The sequence below is a fragment of the Lipotes vexillifer genome, unplaced genomic scaffold (assembly GCF_000442215.2).
Source record: "Lipotes vexillifer unplaced genomic scaffold, Lipotes_vexillifer_v1.1 scaffold49, whole genome shotgun sequence".
Classification (NCBI taxonomy): Eukaryota; Metazoa; Chordata; class Mammalia; order Artiodactyla; family Lipotidae; genus Lipotes; species Lipotes vexillifer.
The window spans coordinates 3,440,909-3,464,567 of record NW_006790551.1 but is presented as its reverse complement, the minus strand read 5'-3'; the positions used below and the strand labels follow the sequence as shown (position 1 = coordinate 3,464,567).

The window sequence follows — 23,659 nt, the reverse complement described above, 5'->3', positions numbered from 1 at the left end:
GGTCGCCCTTGCGGCGCGCGGCGGGCCGAAGACCCCGGCTGGGCACGGGGCCGCGCTCGCGCCCGGGCCGCGCCGCGGTGGGGGAGGGGCGCGCCGCCCTGGTAATCCTATATTCTGCGTTCCTTCTTCGCTCGCGGGCGTGTGCGCGCCGCAGGCTGGCGGTAAGGCTGGGAAGGACTCCGGAAAGGCCAAGACAAAGGCGGTTTCCCGCTCGCAGAGAGCCGGTTTGCAGGTCAGTGGTGGTTCGTGCAGTCTGGGAATCGTGGCGTTTTTCTTTCCTTTTCCTCTCTTGTTTATCATCACTCTAGATGAGCGTTTCGTCTTTGCGTGGGCGATGGTGTCGCGACTTGGTTTACCGATACAATAAATATCAGGGAGGGGGGCGATCACGTGTGTGGGTGCTGGGGCGCGTTGCTGCACCAGCGTCCGTTCCCCTTGCTTTGGCGCGCGTATAATTTTACCGTCTTTGGCCCGTCTACCTTTGTGCATTTATGTTTGTGTATGCTAAAAATAAAGTTCCCGGTGGGCCGTATTCATCGACACCTGAAATCTAGGACGACCAGCCATGGACGTGTGGGCGCGACTGCCGCTGTGTACAGCGCAGCCATCCTGGAGTACCTCACCGCAGAGGTAAATGGGTGTACGCCTATAATCTGGGAAAGATTGGGGGGGTGGGGTGGGGGGAGGCGGCGGGAGGGAAGGAGGAAAGTGATGCAAGAAAACTCCCAGGCTCTAAACGCGGCGAGAAGCTTCTGACAACACTAGAGGGGGCTGCTGTTCACGATGGGATCCTGCTGGGCTTGAGTTTGCGGCTTCAGGAAATAAAATTGCGTGCCCCCTTTATAGCTTTTGCGTATCTTGCCATTCAGGTAGTGGGGGAGATGACACTTGGTAGATACACGTTCATGAGGCTTTGATTCTTGTCAGGATCTTGAAGATAAGGAAAGCGGGAAGGAGATTGATTACATTCTGTCTTCTAGGTACTTGAATTGGCAGGAAATGCATCAAAAGACTTGAAGGTAAAACGTATTACCCCTCGTCACTTGCAACTTGCTATTCGTGGAGATGAAGAATTGGACTCTCTCATCAAGGCTACAATTGCTGGTGGTGGTATGTAAATACTAAAATTTTAATTGCTTTAGAGAAAAGAATGCTTTAATTCCTACTAGTAATTTTCAGTCTAGAAGAGGACACAGTATAATTTCAGTGATCTGTAGTATGGTTGCATCATGAAATTTGATATCTGTATGTATTTCTGAATTTTTGCTCTGCACACTTAGGTCTCACATTTAAAGACGTCTTCCAAGTTGAACATTAAACTATCTTGGTTTTAAAGTACTATGTTATTTTATCCTTCTTCCAGGTGTCATTCCACACATCCACAAATCTCTGATTGGGAAGAAAGGACAACAGAAGACTGTCTAAAGGATGCCTGGATTCCTTATTATCTCAGGACTCTAAATACTCTTAACAGCTGTCCAGTGTTGGTGATTCCAGTGGACTGTATCTCTGTGAAAAACACAATTTTGCCTTTTTGTAATTCTATTTGAGCAAGTTGGAAGTTTAATTAGCTTTCCAACCAACCAAATTTCTGCATTCGAGTCTTAACCATATTTAAGTGTTACTGTGGCTTCAAAGAAGCTATTGATTCTGAAGTAGTGGGTTTTGATTGAGTTGACTGTTTTTAAAAAACTGTTTGGATTTTAATTGTGATGCAGAAGTTATAGTAACAAACATTTGGTTTTGTACAGACATTATTTCCACTCCGGTGGATAAGCTCAATAAAGGTCATATCCCAAACTAGTTGTGTATAAAATCTGCTTGATTATAATAGGAACAGCTTTGTTTTGAATAGGTATCTTATCCAGCAATAACCTAAGCACGTTTCTTTCCTTGAAATTAAACTCTTAATTCTGTACATCAGAGTCAGAAGGCACAAGTGTAATTTTTTTTTAACTATGTAATAAAAGGTTTTAAAACTTCAGCAGGAGCCGGAGCATGGGACAGGTTGCTGTTTTCTAGGTTAAGTTTGACCATCTCTGTTTGTTAGCTGTGTTTGCTGTTAGTGACAGCAGTACTACGCCAGAGCACTGTGGTGGAGTTGGGTGGGAGAGGTGGGGAGCAGGTAGGGGAGTCCTGTACGTAGCTACCTCCACGGAAGGAACTTCCAGTTTAGACTGAGAATAGTGTTTCCTGTGTGCTGCAGGCTGTTTTGAAGGCTACTTGAATTAAATTGTTCAATACACGGTAACATCTTTGGGGGACGTGCTATTCCCGTTTTACAGAGAGGAATCAGGATTTTTATGAAAGTCCTGAGTTCATATTTGCTGGCATGGCTAACGATATCTCTACTGAGCATTGTGTGAAAATGGTTATTTTGTAGTATGGATCATTTCCACACTTGGTTCCTGGCAAGTTCTTAATTTTTGAAATTTGGAAAAGGACATTACCAAGCAAAAAGTGGGCCCTTTCCCTTCACCGAGGAGACCAACATGACATGGTACATCATTTCACAAGGGGTGATGTTAAAATGGAAGAAGGGAGAAAACCCAACAAGTTTACTTATATGATGGTAATACGCTCTCAAAGAGCTGATTTCAGCCCTGTTTCGGTCATGAAGCCTTATTAGGGTTGTGGTTTTCACCAGAATAAGTGCAAACTACAAATTATTTAAGCGTTTGCTTTGTACCTCTTGGATGTACTAAGTTTAATGGCATCTGAGTCAGAAAAATGGTGTATCGCTGAAATACGGCAATGAAACAGGAGTGAGGGTCAAACTAAGCTCTCCTGGACTTCCTGAACACCTGTGCCGGAAGCGCGGTCCTCACCTGACGGAATCCTCCCGAGGCTGGGGGCCCAGAGGCGGGGCCTTCGATCCCTGGGAATCTTCCTGAAAACGGACGTCCCCACCCCGACCTGTCGCCTGGCCGCTATAGGAAGGCGGGCTGCCGCCCGAGCGGGCCGCCCCGGGAGGTCAGGGGGCACGTCACTGCCGCTGCAGGCGGCCGGGTCCCCGCCTCGGCGGAACCCCGCGGCGGGCAGCCGGCCCGGTATCACCCGCACCCCCGGCCCCCAGGTCGGTCGGCCCCCAGCCGGGCCGCGCCTGGCAGGGACCGCCGAGTCGGCTCGGGCGGTCGGGCCCGGGAGGTCAGTCCGGGGGCCGGGAGGGATGCGGTTCGAGCCGTAGCGGCCCGCGGGGGGCGGGGAGGCCGCCGAGAGGAGGCGGAGCCGCGAGCCCGCCAGCGCGCTGGGGCCCCGCCGCCGCGGTCGCCTGCGCTCCTCCCCGCTCGCCTCCGCACGCCCCCAACCCCGGCCAGCCTCGCCTCCTCGGCGACGGCGGCTTCCGCCTCTCGTCGCTGCGCCCCCGCAGGAAACGGAAGAAGGCGCAAGCCATGGAGGGGAACCGGGATGAGGCGGAGAAATGTGTCGAGATCGCCCGGGAGGCCCTGAACGCCGGCAATCGCGAGAAGGCCCAGCGCTTCCTGCAGAAGGCCGAGAAGCTCTACCCACTGCCCTCGGCCCGCGGTGAGGCCCTCGGTCCCCTTCTTCCCCGGCCGGTCCCCGGGCCGCCGCGCAGCCCGCCCCCGCCCCACCATCGCCCCTCTGGGAGCCGCAGGGACCCCGGGCCCCACGCCCCCGCCCGCCCGGCCCCCCGAACGGTCCTCCCCGACACACCCCCGCCCCGGCCCTGACCGACCCAGCCGGGCCCGCTGTGGACCGCCCGAGACTCCCTCCACGCCAGCTTGCCTGCGAGATGCCGGCTCTCAGCCGGCAGGCGAGAGTTGTCGGTTCCCTGGTCGGTTTTCGTAAATGTCCAGCTGTCATTCTTCCAGGAGATTCGTCTGGTCCTGTCTTACCAGAGTGGGGCTTTATATCTGGGTGTGTGGGTGTGTGGCCCCCTCCCTCCTCATCTTCACCCCCAAATAAGGTCTAGACCCCTAATGAAGTGAGAGGAACGGGGAACTCTTGGTGGTTAATGTACAGGTCCCTGGTTCCACGGCCTCTGGGGTAGGAAGCACTGTTGCCAGAGCAAACGTTTTCGAACACCTGAGATGACATTGCTTTTCCGAGAGAGAGTTCTTTAGAAGAGAGGAGCACAAGAATGATAGAGTCAGGAATGATTTGCTAAGTAGTATCCGATTCGATAGCACCATAATTACCGGCAAATGAGGCACATGTTTAGGAATAGAGTACTGGACTTCCTTTAGTCGAAGTCCTGTTCTTGTCCTGCTTTCTAAGCTATAAAGTAATTATAGCCAGCATGTATTGAGTGCTTACAAAGTGTCTAGTGTTTTACATGAATTGTTTCATTTACTCCCCAGAACAGTCCTAGGATTCATTTGACCAGGTTTACTCATAGGGAAACAGACTTTTTGATGAATGAATGAATGAATGAGTAAATGAATGAAAATAACTTACCCAAGGTCAGACAGTAATTAGTAACAAAGTCAGAATACTACTTGAGCTCTCTAGCTCCAAAAGGCCCTTCACCACTACACTCCATTGTCTGGCCGATAGCATACTGTTTTCACCTGAGGTTCAAGATATTTCCAGGTTAAGAAAAAAATTATCAGTAAGTCAGTAAGAATGTGGGGAGACCTGTTTCATTTTATTGTTGTTTTCTTAATTCTTTTCTACATTGTTAAAGCCCTTGCATTCCGTACTTTTCTCTATCCTTTTCATTACACTGCTGTTAAGTACTGTACCAGGAAGGACAGGAGAGGGAAATGAAAGAAAAGATAGTGATTTTTTGTTTTTAGTGTGGCAAAAACACAACAAAATTTACCAACTTAACCATTTTTAAGTGTATAGTTCAGTCGTGTTAACCATTTTCACATTGTGGTACAACAGATCTCCAAAATTTTGTCTTACAAAACTAAAACTCTATACCAATTAAACGATTCCCCATTTCCCTACCCACCCAGCCCCTGGCAACCACCACTGTAATTTCATTTAAAAATTTGGCTACTATAGATAACTTATATAAGTGGAATTATATAGTACTTGCCTTTTTTGACTGGCTTATTTAACTTAGCATAGTGTCCCTGAAGTTCATCCATGTTGTAGCATAAATATAACAGGAATTCCTTTTTGAAGGCTGTGTAATATTCCATTGCACACACATATATATATATATATATATATATATATATATATATGCACCACATTTTTGGCATCCATTCATCATCTATGAATAGATTGTAGTTTCCATATCTTAGCTACTGTGAATAATGCTGCTATGAACAGGTGTGCAAATACCTCTGTGATACTGCTTTCACTTCTTTTGGATATATACCCAGAAATGGAATTGCTGGATCATATTGGTAATTCTGTTTTCACTTTTTTTGAGGAACTGCCATACTGTTTTCCATAGCAGTTAACGCCATTTTACATTCCTGCCAACAGTGCACAAGAGTTCCAGTTTCTCCACATCCTCACCAACACTTGTTATTTTCTGTTTGTTTGCATTTTGGTTTTTGATAGTAGCCATCCTGGCAAGTGTGTGCTGATATCTCATTGTGGTTTTGATTTGCATTTCTCTAACAATTAGTGATGTTGAGCATCTTTTTATTTGCTTGTTGGCCATTTTTATATCATTTTTTGAGAAATATCTATTCAAGTCCTTTGCCCATTTTTAAATTAGGTTATTTTTTTGTTGTCGAGTTGTAAGAGTTCTTTATATATTCTGGATATTAACTCCTTATCAGATATGTGATTTGCAGATTTTTTTCTCCCATTTTGTAGGTTGTCTTTCATTCTGTTGTTTCCTTTGATGTACAGGAGTTTTTTAAGTTTGATATAGGGCCATTTGTCTATTTTTGCTTTTATTGCCTGTGCTTTTGGTTTCATATCCAAGAAATCATTGCCCAGAGTTAAAATTTTTTGAATTTCTCAACTGTATGACCACATGATTTCATTTAGTCATTGTCTAGTCTTAGAGGGACAGTTTTAACATTGAGCATGTAACCACTCGAGACAGAATACCTTGGCTTTTGAAGCCTTGCCCAAAACTAGCTTGTAACCTTAATCTTGGGCAAGTTAGATAACCTTTCTAGCTTTTAGCATTTTTTCTGCAAAATGGGACAATAAGGTACTGATTTTATAGGGCTATTATGAGAATTAAATGAGTTAATACATGGAAGGCATTTAACAGCACTCAGTTATTTTGGTATCATTTCCATTTAACAAGTGTGAGGCTTTGAGAATTTTTAAACTTGTAGTCTGTAATTCTATCATACAAGCAACTTGAATCAATCTGCTAATACTAAAGATACTGTTAAGATATCAAAGCACAGCACGTTGCTCTTAAAGTCATGAACATAGGGAAAATTAAGAAAATAACAGTGAAAGTTAATAGTACAGTGTGTTGTACGGCAATATGTGATTACCAGATAAAGTGGTTGATTACAGTTGTGGTATAGTCTGAAGACCTTATTCAGGTGCAGACTTTGCCTCTGACAGCTTTGTAACCAGGGATGAGTTGCTTAACGTTGCCAAGCCTTGTTTAGTTATGAGTAAAAGGAAGATTTCATCACAGGGCCCATGTGAACATTAGCTAAGTCACATGCAAATACTTAAAGTGTATTTTACATAGAATGTTCTCAGAAGATGTTTATTGGAATAATTTAAGAATTCAGGGGAGGGAAAGATCTAGAACATTTGTATAAGTTTCTGATAAAATATTTAATGTAGAAGGGAATTGAAGCTATTGGTTAAAATGGAATTTAAAATTTTTATACCTGAATTTCACCTATTCTAGACTACCCTCAAATCTTTGTAACTCAGAGTTTTGATGAATGTGTTTTCATGCTAAGATAGGCAAAATAAAACATTGCATTTTGATTTCTCTTATTTTTATATAGTGAATGAGAAGATGTAAGACTAAGTTCTAGCTAAATTCCAGAATTTTTGTCCTCTTTACATTTTATTCTTGCCAGGTGAGAAATCTGATTGATAAACCACTTTAAAAAGCTGGCAGGAGTTTCCCTTGAGGAAAAGCATCTTCAAATGAGTCTAGGACATTGTTGCTTTCTAAGTATTTAGTTGAGAATATTATTTTACAGTTTATTTATTGCAGTGGACTTCTAAGCAATTTGGATTTTACAGCTTTCAAATATTTTCATACTGTGAGTTTGGTTTATGTTTGAAAGGATTGATATATGTATATGTCTACTACGTAGGACATATAAATATTCTGGAAAAGTAATGTCAGCATGCGAAAGTAAATTGCATTTTAGTTTCTTAAACTGTATATTTATTGGATTATTGATATGTTTTGGATTTTTACAGAGATACAGTCTCACTGTTTTAATTCTTTACATTGGCATTTTAATACTTTAGTGTTTCATACTAATTGGCAGGCAGTTTGAAGTATAGATTTTTTTTTCAGAGAAAAGCATTTTAATTGTTTTCAAGAAGTTCATAGTAATTTGAACCAAATGGCAGCCTCCACCTTCAAAAAAGGCCATCCTCTGTCTACTTTATTGAATGGATAACTCACGTATAATTTGCAGCATCTATCTGCACAATAGCAATTAAAATAGTTCTCTTTTTATTTTTCCCTTCAGATGAGACATATGTGTGTAGATTTTTCTTCTTTTTTTTTGCTGCATTATTTTTAAATTTAAATCTGATAAAAAATTCAACGTTCTGTCCCCCTTTGTCACACTTAAATTGGTAAAATAAAGCTTTTAAAACTGTCATTTCACATCTGTAGTATTATCCAGCCTATTCCTTTCAAGACAATTCCGTTTTCTTCTGTTTCTGACTTAATCAAAATTTAATGACAAGTGTAAATTATACATTCAGAACAGTTATTTTGATAGCACCAAGTGTTATAAAATGATCTCCAAATTTCAGCTAATAACCAAACTATTTCAGACATTATAGTTGAAGAAAGAATACTGAATTTGGTTTGAGCCTTAATTTAATGGTTTTGTGTCCCTACATCCATAACTGTCTTTCTGATCCTCAATTTCCTCATCTATAAAATGGGGATATATTTATTCAACAAATATTTACTGAATCCATACTTCTTTGTGGCAGGCACTGTTCTAGGAACTAGGGAGTCAGTGAACAATAAGACAGAGTTCTTCTTCTCTGGGAGCTTACATTCTAGAAGAATGAAATAGGAAGTGTCTGCTGGACACAAAAATGGCTCAATTCCTGTCATTCCCCTTTCCTTTCCTGGGCCGCAGTTTTATCTGTAGTCTTCACAGGATTATTATAAGGTTATTTTATTAAGAGCTATAAGAATTTCATGTATTACTATTGAATACTATGGCAAAAGTATTTGGATGGTGCCTTGGAGTTAACAATAGAGTATTCGTCTCTTTTCTGTCATTTTTTAATTACCTATTTAAGCATAAAATAATTACCTTAAATTAGGATTAATCTCCATTTGGATTCAACTACTCATTCCCTTCTTAGTTAACATGTAGTTCTCCTTGCCTTGTACTTATTCCTTGTATTATTTATGTATATAGTTGTTCCTCTCCTGTTGTCAGGAACTATTTTAATGTTAATCATCTTTTCTACTCATAGGGTGTCTAACAGTGTTTTGCATATACTTGTGGTATCTGTAAAGCCTAGATTTTCTGGAATAATACTTGTTTATATAATTTTATTCCCTTATCAATGAAGACAATTTGTTAAATAAAAAGTTATAGCTGTAAGCCTTTTCATGGTAATATATTCACAAGTGAAGTTTTTCCATAATTGGACAAGTGTGCAAAAATGTATGTATAAGGGTTGTCACTGTAGCAAAAATTTGGAGAGTCCATCAGTGGGAATTGATTAAATAAATTGCATTGCATTCATATACTATGCACCTATTAAAAATGATGGTGTGCCTCAGTAATTTTCCATCCACTGACCCACCTCACCCTGCTTATTGGCTACAAATTCCCAGCTGTCTTAATGAATTCAGAGTTCAGCCTGCTCTCTCTCTCCTATTGCAATAGTTCTGAATAAGGTCTTAAAAAATAAAGATGATGTAGACCTAGATTTATTGCTCTAAAGTGATATATACATTGAATTATGAACTTAATAAAGGTAGGCTACAATCATATGTAGATTATTCTCATTTTGTTTCAGAATATATAAAAAGCTAGACAGCTAGCCAACTAGAGTAACTAGAGTTAAATATACCAGAATGGTTGAGTGATTTTTTTTCTTGTGTGGGATTTATAAGTGATCTTCACTTTGTTATGTCTTTTTTAATGAGCTGAACAACATTACTTTTATAATCACACAAATAAAAGCTATTTCCAGTTTGTGAGGAGGAAGGAAAAAAATCCTTTTTTCAAATCATGTGTTCTTATTTTAGGTTTTGTTAGTGATGGACATTATATATAACAGGTGTGCAGCAGAACCTTATGAAATAAAAACAGATCTTGGTTTTTCACTTTTGGATTATCCACATAACCATTTTTAATACTATATTTACTTTTCCACTGGTCCTTAATACGGAGTATACTTAAAATAAGTACAAATTACGTTAAAACCACAAGCAAAGCTGTTTGTCTGGAAAGTGAACACATAAAATAAGGTTGCATAGTTTTAAAACCAAAAGTAAATGTAATCTGGTTTATAAGTACTGTATCTGCCCAATTAATATTTGTAATACTGCACATTATTGTAGTAAGTGAGATCTCATATGATAGCTAAGACATTTAATAAATCAGAAAAGGCCAGTGTGTTCTAAATTCTGGCAGTATTTGAAACTGAATCCATTACCTTCTCAGGCATTGGTTCCAGTGATTGTTAATCCAGAAAACCTTGCTGATTCCATTTTTAAGATGATAAAACTGGATAGTGAGACCCAGAGGTAATGGAACTTGTCCAAATTTTCACTCTTCTGGAGCCAGAGAGTGCTTGGCGTGAGTGCATGTATACACACAGCCATTGTTAAGCACAGCTCCTATGCATGAAATTGTAGAAAGATTTTCAGTATCATAACTTGAAAATTTAAAGCAACTGTATGATCCTGCTTTAACAATATCTAGCATCTAGCTTTTAACATGGAAGATGTCCGTGAGAGAATGTGTTTGTGCTAAGAATGAAAGGGAATGTACAGATAACTCCTAATTAGCATGCATAGGGACTTTGTGGCCACCTGCAAATATAAACACATATAACCACTTTCACATCTGGCTTTAACAATTTTTAAAAAATAATTTTTTCTCTTATTGGCTGAAATACTTCTATAAAGAGACACTTTCCCCTCACCTGTCTTAGGGTTACACAGTGTTGCAGTTCATGTAGGAAAGGCAGGATATGATAAGTGCTTGACTGCTTTTATCAGTTTTCAAGAAAAGGAGTTGGCTCCCCTTTTCCAAAGGCAGATAATATTATTTTTTAGATCTGGCCAGTGGGAACACCTTTAGGTTAGCTCCTGAGTCCTATAGACACATTCGCAATAGTCTTCAATACTTTCCTTTCTCTGGTATAACAAAGTTTCAGGTTCCTCTTATATATTCCCTATACTAGACCTGGAATCAACCATATCTCCAGTAAGCCCTGGTTTCTTTTAGTGGAAAATGGTGTTTCAGTATCACAGTCTGGTACTAAGGATGCTGTGGCTAATAGATTGTTCATTGTTTCTGAGCCTTTTCAGTGTACAGACTAGGGAATTTTTTTTTTTAAGTTAAAACAGTTTAATAAGTTTATACTAGTAAGTCCAATTCAAGTTAAGCACTTTGGGGTGTTTAAACTTTTCTCACTTCTATTTCTATTTTTTTCCTTCCACAGTAGTAATCCTGGTTTTCAAGGCCATGGCAAATGATAGACTATGTCATGATGATTTATTTGCTTTATGCCACATCATATACATAATGGTTTCAGTGTAATATTACCAATACTACCTCACTGATAAAAATTACTGAAAACAGTTATATTTTCTTTTCATATACTCTATTTTCCCTCCATATTTTAGCTTTTTAAAAATTCTGAAATACTTTCCAACTTATAGAAAAGTCTTAAAAATAGTGTAGACTTCCCTATGTACATTTCACTCAGGCTTCCTATTTGATAAAATTTTACTGCATTTGCTTTATCGTGCCCTCCCTCTCTCTCCCTGCTGTCTCTCCCCCACCCACACACATACACAATTTGTTCTTATTATATTTTTTCCTGAACCAATTAAGAGTAAGTTGTAGACATGATGTCCTGCTACCCCTAAATAATTCAGTGTATGTTTTTTAAAACAAGGACACTCTTACATAACAACAGTATAACCATCAGATTCATGAAATTAATGCATGTACCTCATTCAAATTCTGCCAGTTCTCCCAGTTATGTTTTTGATAGCAAAAATGACATATGTTGCATTTCTTTGGCATATTTTGTTCTCTAGATATCTTTTTTCTTTTTTTTTAATTTTTATTTTATATTGGAGTATAGTTGACTAACAATTGCTTGTTTAATCAAACAATTAACAACATTATGTTAGTTTCAGGTGTAGAGCAAAGTGATTTATTTATACATATACATGTATCTATTCTTTTTTCAAATTCTTTTCCCATTTAGGTTATTACAGAGTATTGAGCAGAGTTCCCTGTGCTATGCAGTAGGTTGTTGTTGGTGATCTATTCTAAATATAGCCATGTGTACATGTCAATCCCAAACTCTCAATCCATCCCTCCCCAACCCCGGCCCCTTGTAACCAAACCATAAGTTCATTCTCTAAGTCTGTGAGTTTGTTTCTGTTTTGTAAATAAGCTCATTTGTATCATCTTTTTTAGATTTCGCATGTAAGCAATATCACATATTTGTCTTTCTCTGTCTGACTTACTTCACTTAATATGATAATCTCCAGGTCCATCCATGTTGCTGCAAATGACATTACTTCATTCTTTTTTAATGGTTGAGTAATATTCTATTGTATATATGTACCACATCTTCTTTATCCATTCATCTATCAACGTACATTTAGGTTGCTTCCGTGTCTTGGCTATTGTAAACAGTGCTGCAATAAACATTGGGGTGCATGTATCCTTTTGAACCATGTTTTTCTCTGGATATACGCCCAGGAGTGGGAGTGGGATTGCTGGATCATACGGTAGCTCTATTATTAGTTTCTTGAGGAACCTCCATACTGTTCTCCATAGCAGCTGTACCAATTTACATCCCCTCTCTTTTCTTTCTTGATCTTGGCATTTTTGATGAGTGCAGACCAGATATTTTATAGAATTTCCCTCAATTTGGGTTTGGCTGACATTTCCTCTTATGAATCTTTGGCAGGCATACCATGTTCTTAGTGTAACTTATCAGGAGACATGTTATGTTGATGTGGTCCTTACTGGTGAGGTTAACTTTGATCACTTGGTGAAGTTGGTGATTACCAGGTTTCTCCACTTTAAACTTACTTTTTTTTCCCCCCTCCTGTAATTAATAAATATTTTGTGGGAAAATACTTTGAAACTGTAAATGTCCTGTCCACAACAAACTTTCACTAACTCCTTTTAGCATCCATTGATGATTCTTTTCAGAATAAATTTCTGATGGTTGCCACATGTTGGTTTTTTATTCCATTATTTCTTCTGCAGCTTATTAGTTGGCACTCAACTTTATTTATTAGTATGGATTCATGGATTCCTATTTAATTCATTATTATCGTTATTCATTTTGATGCTCAGATTGCCTCAGATTTAGTCAGTAGGAGCCCCTTCAAGCTGGCTGCTGTGTCTTTTTGACATGTCCTCATCATTCTTTGAACTTCCTTACTTTCTGGCACACAAAAGTTTTCAGGCTTACTTTTTACTTTCTCTGCCCTGAGAATCAGTTCTCTCCCCAGGAGTCCTGATTCTTTTTAGTGGATAATGGTACTTAGAAACTAAGATATAGACACTTGATAAGCTCGTTGCTACAGGTATGTCATTGCCTCTAGGTCCTCTTGGTAGAGCTAAGAAATATATGTATGGGGACTTCCTGGTGGCACAGTGGTTAAGAATCCACCTGCCAATGCAGGGGACACGGGTTTGATCTCTGGTCTGGGAAGATCCCACATGCCATGGAGCAACTAAACCCATGCGCCACAACGACTGAGCCTGCACTCTAGAGCCTGTGAGCCACAATTACTGAGCCCACGCGCCTAGAACCTGTGCTCCGCAACAAGAGAAGCCACTGCAATGACAAGTCTGCGCTCCACAACAAAGAGTAGCCGCCTCTCTAGTAGCCACAACTAGAGAAAGCCAGCATGCAGCAATGCATGTGCAGTGTGCAGCAATGAAGACCCAATGCTGCCAAAAATAATAATAATAATAAATAAATAAATCTTAAAAAAAGAAATATATGTATGTATGAATGCATGTATGTGTGTGTATGTTGCATGTATGTATGTGTATGTATATCTGTGTGTTATATGTGTTTGTGGGTATACACATGCCTGTAGTAATTTAATCTATATTAATCTTGCAGTCTGTGCAAAGATTTCACACACCTCCATTTGAAGTCCACAGGGTTCATTCTAGCCTTCTGTGTTTTCATATTTGTAATTCCATTTTCTTTGTTTTTTTAAAATTTTATTTTATTTATTTGTTTTTGGCTGTGTTGGGTCCTCGCTCCCGTGCGTGGGCCCTCTCCAGCTGCGGTGAGTGGGGGCCACTGCTCGCTGTGGCGTGCGTGCCTCTCACTGTGGTGGCCTCTCTTGCTGCAGAGCACGAACTATAGGCACACAGGCTTCAGCAGTTGTGGTGCATGGGCTCAGTAGTTGTGGCTTGTGGGCTCCAGAGTGCAGCCTCAGTAGTTGTGGTGCATGGGCCTAGCAGCTCCGTGGCATGTGGGATCCTCGTGGACAAGGGCTCGAACCTACGTCCCCTGCATCGGCTGGTGGACTCCCAACCACTGTGCCACTAGGGAAGCCCCCTGTAATTCCATTTTCTGAGAGTAAGAAATGTGGCTCCCGTTATTATCAATTTACTTATTTGTTCATTTTTCCCCCTGTATGTAATGAGTTGCATTTTTGATCCCATTGGTGCAGGCCTGTCAAGCTTAGCCATGCTTTTGGCTATGAGTGCTTCCTTGGTCCCAATAAGTTTCTTTGGTCCAGGCTTCAGCTGCCAAATGAAAATGAAAGGAAGAGAAGACAATCTTTTTTTTTAAAAAAGTAAAAGGAAAGACAGAGGAATCCTACCATTTAAAAAATATTTGAACCTATTTACAGTGTCAGAGCATATTATTATTATATACTATGTGCTCTCTTTTAATTGTAGTTCAGTTTTAACTCAATAGGTCACTGTACATTTAATGTTCACCATCAGTCCTTATGTCATTGTATGTCTAATTTTGGATTCCTAAAGCCTGTTCTCTAGTAGATTTCTAGGAAGGCCTTGTGGGAACTATGCTCCCTAAGTTCTGGAATGTCGAAAACAGTTCAGCTGTGGGTCTTAATGCTTGAAGTTAGTAAGGGATACAAAATCCTTGATTCAAATTTTCTTTCTTTGGGTATCTAAATATATATTTCTATTGTTTATGCAAGTACTACTGATGAGCAAAGTCTGATGACAATCTGATTTTCTTTATAAGAGAATAAGCCATTTGATCTTTTTGACTAGATGCTCAATTAATTTTACTAGAGTATATCTTAATGTTGGTTTTTCTGGGTCAGTATTCTTAGGTACATGATTGGCCCTTTCATTATGTGGTTTCAGATGTTTTTATTTTTTATATCAGAAAAGTTTTCTCCAATTATTGTTATATTGGTTTAATTTCCTTTATTTTTCTTCTTCAGGACTCATTATATGTATGTTGGATCTTCTTTAACTATCTTTGATATTTGCCATTTTCTTTCTAATTTTTTGCCTTTTTCATTTGTTTTAGTTAAAAAATTGTACTTTTTATGTTCTCTTTCATTTACACAGCAGTTCTGTTGTGTTTATTAACTCTTTGTTTCTTCTAGTTTAATTCTTCTTTTTTGAATTGATTTTTCCATTTCTTTTTTTTTTTTGTCTCCTGAGTTTTATCACCTAAGCTATGGGTAGATAATTTGGGGGGTTTTAATTCTAATTTATGTTGTTCTTTTGTATTGTGAATAATTTTTAAAAGTCTTTTCAGCTTGTTTTGAAATAGTAGGTTATAGTGTTTATCTATTTTGTTGGCAAGTCTTTGTGGTGTGCTTTCATTGTGTTCAGAGATTTATCCTGTTCTTTTTTTTTTTTAATGTAACTTTGTATCAGATTTCCCTTCTATCATTTTCTTTTATTCATTTTTATGTGAAGTTAGTTAGCCTTTCTAAATACACAGAGATCTTCTCCAGTTTCTGTGTAATGTTTGAAAGTATGTCACCTTGCTATATAAGATCTCCTCACTCCTTTCTCCTTCCCCACTTTATCTGGAATTTCGCTTTTGTTTTTTTTCTATTGCCTCTCGTCTCTTCAGTTTGGATCCTGTTCCCAGCAGTTTCTCCTTGGTGTGGCTTTGTTCTGGAGGAGAGCTTTGACTGATTAGTTTTGAGAATTGTAGTGACTGGATGCCCTTAAGAGTTTATTGTGAACCCTTTGAATCATATGCTATTGTAGTGAGCAAAACCCATTCCTTTTTATTCACTTTTCTCATTTTCGCCTGCTCTGCTTCATAGAGAGTCCCTGTTGGCTATTTTGCAGTTATTTTGTTCTGTGGACTGGTAAAATGCCCTGTTACTGTCCTCTGCTTTTTCCTGCACAGATGATACTACCCACATAGATCTTGTAACTATTGGTGGCTTGTCCCCACCTTCTTGTATTTTGGGATTTTGTACATGAGGTTTTGATTTTGCTGTCTAATTGCTCTAATTTATGAGGTTTAAAATGTAAGCTGCTGTCTTCCCAGAATTTCCCCAAAATTTTTCATATTAAAAAGTTGTGAACTACTACCCACTAGACCATGCTGGCTTCTGCTCTCAAGGTTAATGTGATTGCATTAAATATGAACTAAACTATAGTTAAAAATTAACTATATGTTGTTCTTATATTGTTAATAACTACTAGATTGGTGTCTAATTAAGAGCCTTTCTGTACCATCTACAGCTAGATTGTTATGAAAACTGAATATCGTATGTCTTTGGTGACCTCTTGAATGCATTAGCTAAGAAAAAGATATGGGAGAAATTTCTTATATGTAAAATATTAAGAATAATTATCGGGGGGCTTCCCTGGTGGCGCAGTGGTTGAGAGTCCGCCTGCCGATGCAGGGGACACGGGTTCGTGCCCCGGTCTGGGAAGATCCCACATGCCGCAGAGTGGCTAGGCCCGAGAGCCATGGCCGCTGAGCCTGCGCGTCCAGAGCCTGTGCTCCGCAACGGGAGAGCCCCGTGTGCTGCAAAAACAAGGGAGAAAAAAAAAAAAAAAAAAAAAAAAAAAAAAAAGAATAATTATCGGGAGTTCCCTGGTGGTCTAGTGGTTAGGATTCAGCAGTTTCACTGCTGTGGCCTGGGTTTAGTCCCTTGTCAGGGAACTGAGATCCCACAAGCCGTGTGGCAATGACAATGCTGGATTTTAAAAAATATATATATAACAGCTTTACTGAGATGTAACTCACATACCTTACAATTCATTCAATTAAAGTATACCATTCAGTGGGTTCACAGAGTTGTGCAACCATTACAGCAATTAATTTTAGAACATTTTATTCAACACAGAAAGAAACCTCATACTCACTAGCAATGACTCCTCATTTCTCCCCAATTCTATCCTTCCCTCCCCAGTAACCCTTGGCAACAACTGATCTTTCTGTCTCTGTAGATTTGCCTATTCTATACATTTCATATAAATGGAATCATACAATATGTGGTCTTTTGTGACTGGCTTTTTTCACTTAGCATGTTTTCAAGGTTCATCCATGTTGTAGCATATATCAATACTTCATTTTTTAAATTGTCAAATAATATTCCATTATATAGACATATCACATTTTATTTATCTGTTCATAATTTGATGGACATTTCAGTTGTTTCAACTTTTTTCTATTATGAGCAATACTCTTATGAACATTTGTGAACCAGTTTTTGTATACATGTATGTTTTCATTTCTCTTGGGTATACACCCAGGGATAGGATTGTTGGGTCAAATAGTAACTATATGTTTAATCTTTTAAAGAACTACCAGATGATTTTTCAAAGTGGACATAGCAGTTTACATTACCACCAGCAATGTATAAGGGTTCCCATTTTTCCATATCCTTGCCAACACTTGTTATTGTCCATCTTGTTGATGATAGTCATCCTAGTGGATGTAAAGTGGTATCTCATTGTAGTTTTAATTTTCATTTGCCTAGTGGCTATCATTGTGCAACTTTTCATGTACTTATTAATCACTTGTATATCTATTTTGGAGAATGTCTATTCAGATCCTTTACCCATTTTTAATTGAGTTTTTGGTCCTTTTACTATTGAATTGTAAGAATCCTTTATTCTAGATATATGTCTCTTTCAGATATATGATTTTGTAAATATTTTTTCACATTCTGTGGATTGTCTTTTTACTTTATTGATGATATTCTCTGAGGGGCAAAAGTTTTCAATTTTGATAAGGTCTAGTTTCTCTGTTTTTTCTTTTGCCACTTAATTTGTCAAATCTAAGAATTTTGGACTAAATCAAAGTCACAAAGATTTACTCCTATAGTTTCTTCTAAAAGTTTTATAGCTTTAGCTCTTACATATAGGTGTGTGATCTATTTTGAGCTAATTTTTGTGTATGGTGTGAAGAAGGGGTCCAGATTCATTGTTTTTCATATAGCTCTCCAGTTGTGCCAGCACCATTTGATGACCCACAAAATCTGATATGTAGTATGTTCATTTTTCTTCAATTCTATTTTCTTGTTCATATTTTGATTATTTCTCTGATACATGAATTTTTCTAGACTCTTCTCCTTTCCAACCCATTTGTGATCCAGTTACATTTTTGTAATTGATTTCTCGCTTAAATGCATTTTGCTCAGAGATTGTAGTATATTATAATACTAATTATTTGAGATTTGATTATGGTCTAGTTATAATGTAGTCAATTTTCATTCCTTGTGTGCCTGTAAAGAATGAATATTCATATTTGTTGGATATAATTACTTTATGTTTCTTAGATCAGACTTGATAAATTAGAAGTTTATGTCATTTGTATCCTTAGTAATTATTTAATCGACCCAGTGTCAGTTGTGGATTAAAAATGTGTTAAAATCTTTTACTGTCAAGGTGGGTTTCTCTGTTTTTTCCTTTTAGTTCTGTTGATTTTATTTTTTCAATGTTTAGTTTTAACTCATTATGGGAAGTTTCAGGCATACCCAAAAGGAGAGAGAATAGTTTAATCAATCCCTACCACCCTCCCATCTTTAATCATTATGAATATACATGGCCATTCTTATTTCATATATTCTCTCTACCCCTCTTCTGTACCTCTCCAGTATTTTCTAGGAGATCCTAGATATATGCTGTTGCTTTATGGACTCAGTTTAGATTTACTCACACATTACCACAGTGTTTGCTCCACAGTATTTGGACCTCATGATGTCCATTCCCTTTTACATCTCAGCCTGTCTGCAAGCATTTTCCTTTTGTTCAAAATATGTATTTTAAGTATCTTCTAGTGAAATCTTAGTGGTAAATTTTCTCAGTTTTTGTTTGTTTGAAAATGTTTTTATTTTAATCTTATCTAATTTTCAGAAAATTAGTGCAGAACTCAAGTTGACAGTTATTCTCCCTAAGTATTTTGAAGGTATTACTCACTTAGCTGCCATTGTTGCTGCTGAGAAATAAATAGGAAGTCTAATTTCTGTTTCTTTTTAGGTAATCTCATTGGCTACTTTAAGGACTATCTTTTTCTTTGGTATTCTGCAGTTTCACCATGATGTGACAAATAAAAGTATGTCATAAGTTATTGGATGATAGTAATTTTGAGTTACTAACATTAAACTTCTTAATATTCTACTTCTAAATGGTGATCAGTAGTCTGTCAACAGCTAAGTACATAAGGGAATGCTTGCTATTTATTTTAAAAGACCCTATGGTGTATCTTTCTGAAGTACACAATTTGTCAGCTTTATAACTTTTTTCTCAAGACCATGTGTATGTAAACAGAGATAGTATGCTTTCTGTATCTTTCCACAGCACTATTGGAAATAATTATGAAAAATGGAAGCACTGCTGGAAATAGCCCTCATTGCCGAAAACCGTCAGGTAGTAGTGATCAAAGCAAGCCTAATTGCACAAAGGACAGCTACTCTGGTAGTGGTGAAAGTGGAAAAGGCTACACCAAAGACCAAGTAGATGGAGTTCTCAGGTAGGAATAAATAACTTATGTGTCAATTATAACTGATACTAATATAAGTTTAATGTCATAACACCTAAAAAATGGGTTTGGATTATAATTCAGTAGAAGAACAGACATTGAGGAATTGAACTCTGGGTGTCTTATGCTTTATATTCTTTATAAAATCAGTCTGTAAATTACCAACTCTGGAAGTTTCCATCTTGTAAAGTAACTGTAAGCCACAAAGCTACTTACAGAAAGAAATTTTTTGAGGCAAATTGTTTCAGTTTTTGACACAGTACAGTGTTTAGATAACAATATTGAAAGAGGATAAAGAATTGTTTTGTCACACACACACACACACACACACACACACACACCACACATATAAGTACAGTGTTTAGATAACAATATTGAAAGAGGATAAAGAATTGTTTTGTCACACACACACACACACACACACACACACACACACACACACACATATATATATAAAAGCAGGAGAATTTCATATGAGAAGAAAATTGAGGGCAACTGCAACAGCATTTTCAATTTCCTGCTTTTATTAATGAAGGATAGTTTTTTTTTCTATTTATATTCTTTCTTTAAGGCTATCTTTATACATATGCAAACACTATAACGTCCTCTCCTTTTAATATTTTTCTTACTCTGATCATTCTGTCTCAGTGTTTTAGTTTTACTTCATGATACACTTCTACTTAAAGCAGAAGAATTAGGTAGAATTGGAAAATTATGAAGTGGGTTTTGGAGGTTGACTTTATTAATTTTATAATTAAGAAAAGATTTTCTGGAAAGAAAATGAACTTCTGAGTCTGAAACACTAGAGAAAATACTGTTATGGTTTCCTGCTATAGCTTAAGGAAACTGTATTGATGTTGTTCTGAAATTGCTGTCTAAGGAAACTAAAGTATAAGGATGAAGGACTCTGAACAGTGATTCATCGGATAATTCAACATAGAGAGTGAATAGTACAGTGAACTAGCTTAAGTGAAAAGTAGGTAAAGCTAGTTTTCTTTCTCTTTTGCCCTTTCTTACCTATTTCTCTTTTAATCTTATTTTCTTTCTTTTTTCACCCTTTTTTCCCCCATTCTTATTTTTAGTTAATTCTTTTTTACTCGCCATAATTTGGAATTAAAGTTATTTTTAAATCAAGTATCAATGTATTTATATTTTGCTTTTCTTCATCTATATTCAGATGCTAAAGCTTGAATGTAACATTTTATCTGTGTGACCACAATAAGAAACAAAGACTCCATAATCATGGTAAAGGATATTTGGTTAGCCTGAATGGTAGTGAAGTACTTTGAGAATTATAAATAATCTTGCTAATGACTTTTATAACAGTAGTATTGTGTCAGAGGTGGCTGAATAAGTGAGATAAGTGAATAAATGAGAGACTTGCTTTTGAATTTCTTTAAGAAAAACCTTTAATTAAACAGTGTGCTGAAATGTGTTTCAGGAAACGACATCTCTCCAAAAACAAATTTTATTTTCTTGTAGAAATTACTTTTTACTGGGAGAACTTGTTCTCAGTAAAAGACCTAAATAGAGTGAATTGTGTGAAAGATGAAAGATGATTGTGGGTGCAGATCCCCTTTGTATATGGCCAGAATTGGGCAGATGGAAATAAAATGTTGAGGGAGTTCCTGTCTTTTGGGTCTGTGTTCTCTATGAAATTGGAGATGAAGTTATCCTCTGACAGTTAGAAGAAAAGAGATGAGATTGAAACCTTGGGAAGAGTGGTAAAGGTGTAGAATATTTGCAGAGGGGAAAGGCAGATGGAATGGGAGGATTGCTGGCTAGCACTGTGGACCCAGCCAAGTTTGAGACTGAATTTTTATGGAGTACAAGTATTAGCTTAGTAGTATACCTGTATTAGAGATTGTTTCTCTTATCAATAATTTTAGCATACCTTTTTTAAATTAAATAAATGAAGTTTTTGTCCTTTGGGGATAAATATGATCAGAACATTCTTTAATAGAACCCCTAACTTATTCAAAGTATTTCACTTGGTATCTTATACTGAATAAGAGTTGCTTAGCTAATCATGTAACACTTACTCGTTATATTAGCCTTTGTAAGTGTCACTTTAGTGAGGTAACAGATCACCAACAAACACTTACATGCTGTATGTTTTTGTTTTTGTTTTACCTATACACAGGGGATTTTTCTGAAGAAAGCCGTGTTATCTTGGTTAGCACAATTATGCAAACAAGCTGCTCAGTGACAGTTTGGCTCAATGGGAGAAGCCATGCAATAATACTGCATCCATTGCATAAGTAAGAGCTAGGTTACAATAAGACTGAAGAAAAAGTGTGTAACTTTGTAAAAACTCATATTCTGTGAAACTAAGCACTGTTTGTTGTCTTTGCGTTGAAATATATTGAAAAATTACAGAGCAAAAGGTGTCCTGGATCTAATTTAAAGAGACTTTTAATATCTCATAGAAAAAAAGCCCATCTTTTATTTTAAAAATTTACAAGATCAGTGAGAAGTCATTAACTGGCCATCATTATATTTATCAATTAGGAACACTTCTGTATAACTGTTAAAATTATTTGAATTATGGGGATTTCATTAGGATTGGATTTAAGCTGTAGTTCTTTAAATGAAAAGAAAATAAACCATTGTGCTAAATTTATAAAATAAATAATCCTTTGTCTCAGGAGTAAAGAATTATTTTCCTAAACACCAATTAAATTTGAAGTTTATTTAAAAATCATCTATAGACCGCCTGGAGGGGTGGGATAGGGAGGGTGGGAGGGAGGGAGATGCAAGCGGGAAGAGATATGGGAACATATGTATATATATAACTGATTCATTTTGTTGTAAAGCTGAAACTAACATACCATTGTAAAGCAATTATACTCCAATAAAGATGTTAAAATGAAAAAAAAAATCATCTATAATATATGAAAAAAAGAATAGAAAGAGACCCCTCCTTCCACGGCCAGAATGCTTTCTCACACATAAAGGAAGACAAAAGTTGAGCCATGCATACATCTCCCCTGTTGAGCTCCCAGACATATCTTTCTGGCCTTTTTGCACAATATTTTCTTCCAGGGCAGGTAATAGTTTACCTCTTTTTTCTTTTCTTTTTTCTTTCTTCCCTCCTTCCTTCATTCCTTCTTTCCTTCTTTTTCTATTCTTTGGAGGATGAAGAAGGTTTGAATCTTTCAGTAAGGAGCAAACTATAAAAAAAATGTGACAAATGCAGTTAGTTGGTGAAAAGGAGTATAATGAACAATATATAGAATAAAATTAATTTGTGAATGGTAATTTCTCATTTAGGTGTGAAAAATTAAGTAAATGAGTATATTTGTAGCGTTACTTGAGATACGTACTCTGCAGCTTGTCCATTGGTAATGTTGACTTTATACCTCTCTGCTAGCTTCTCAAAGAATTTCTTCTCTAATATATGATGAAAAATTCAGTGCAAGGAAGATATGGTAGAGCTAGATACGGCTAAGAGTTAGTGAAATAATTGTTTTCCCTACCTTTTTTCTCTTTGTGACAGTACTTAGCTTTATGACCCATCTCTAGAAGACTGGTGAATCTCTAGAAGGCGAATTCCAACCTAATTTCCCTATACTATCCAGCAGCCCTCTCCTAGACTGCCTTTTTCTATTGCCTAGCCTTTTGTGCTCAGGAAATAATCAACAAAATAATTTTATAGGATTAATCTGGTACATAAGGAAACATCTTACGCATTCAAAGCAAGTAGTAATGACTTTAGGATTGTTCAGTGTTTTGTTTATCACTGCCTTTTTTCTTTTGTGTTCAGATAGCGTCTGTCATATTTTTAGCTCTGGTCCTTGTCCCACAGTCTTCTATTCCAAATTGATTTTTTGGTGCCAACTATATTTTTCTTACAGCACTACTATCTTTGGTCCAAAAATGACTTTTAGATCTTCACCATTTCTGCCCTCAAATTGTACTAGTCATCCATCCATTCAACACATACGGTGAACAAGACACAATCCCTGCCTTCAAGGGGCCTAATAGTCTGGAAAAGTAGTCAAACCTGTAAACTGATAGCTGTGGTACATTTAAGATAATTGCTGGGATAGGGCTAAGTTCAGAGAGCTTTGGGAGAATATAAGAGGGTCACCAAACTTAGTCTTAAGGAATCTGAGTTCTTGAGAAAAGGAAGAGCTCAGCTGAGGTCTGAAGACGTTGTAGAAGCTAACTAAACAAGAAGAGAGGCAGAGAAGGCATGTTTGGGGCACCAAAACCAACAGAGAATCTGTTTAAACACTGCTTAGAAGAGCAAATAGAAGGAAGTGGATGGTTGGTCTGGAGTCTGAATGGGCTCCTTTTCTTCTTTATTCTGATTCTGAGACAGCAGGATTTTCAAGTCAGACAAACTGAGGATTGAAGCTTCACTTGTGAGGCCTTTCCTAATCGCCCTATTTAAAATAGC

General features: G+C 37.7%; 2 protein-coding genes across 3 annotated transcripts in view; both read left to right on the top strand.

Moving 5' to 3' along the window:
- Positions 1 to 1,801, top strand: part of H2AZ1 (H2A.Z variant histone 1) — a 2,313-nt gene extending 512 nt beyond the window's left edge. The window contains exons 2-5 of the mRNA XM_007463803.1: positions 155 to 232; positions 517 to 630; positions 981 to 1,110; positions 1,364 to 1,801. Of these exons, the coding sequence (XP_007463865.1) occupies positions 155 to 232; positions 517 to 630; positions 981 to 1,110; positions 1,364 to 1,425 (384 nt within the window). The 3' untranslated portion in view covers positions 1,426 to 1,801. The remainder of the gene's footprint in view (positions 1 to 154; positions 233 to 516; positions 631 to 980; positions 1,111 to 1,363) is intronic.
- Positions 1,802 to 3,323: 1,522 nt separating this feature from the next.
- DNAJB14 (DnaJ heat shock protein family (Hsp40) member B14) overlaps positions 3,324 to 23,659 on the top strand; it is a 44,273-nt gene continuing 23,937 nt past the window's right edge. The window contains exons 1-2 of one of the 2 annotated variants that reach the window (XM_007463801.1): positions 3,324 to 3,525; positions 19,074 to 19,245. In XM_007463801.1, the coding sequence (XP_007463863.1) occupies positions 3,393 to 3,525; positions 19,074 to 19,245 (305 nt within the window). In that variant the 5' untranslated portion in view covers positions 3,324 to 3,392. The remainder of the gene's footprint in view (positions 3,526 to 19,073; positions 19,246 to 23,659) is intronic. The other variant, XM_007463802.1, reaches the window with a different exon arrangement.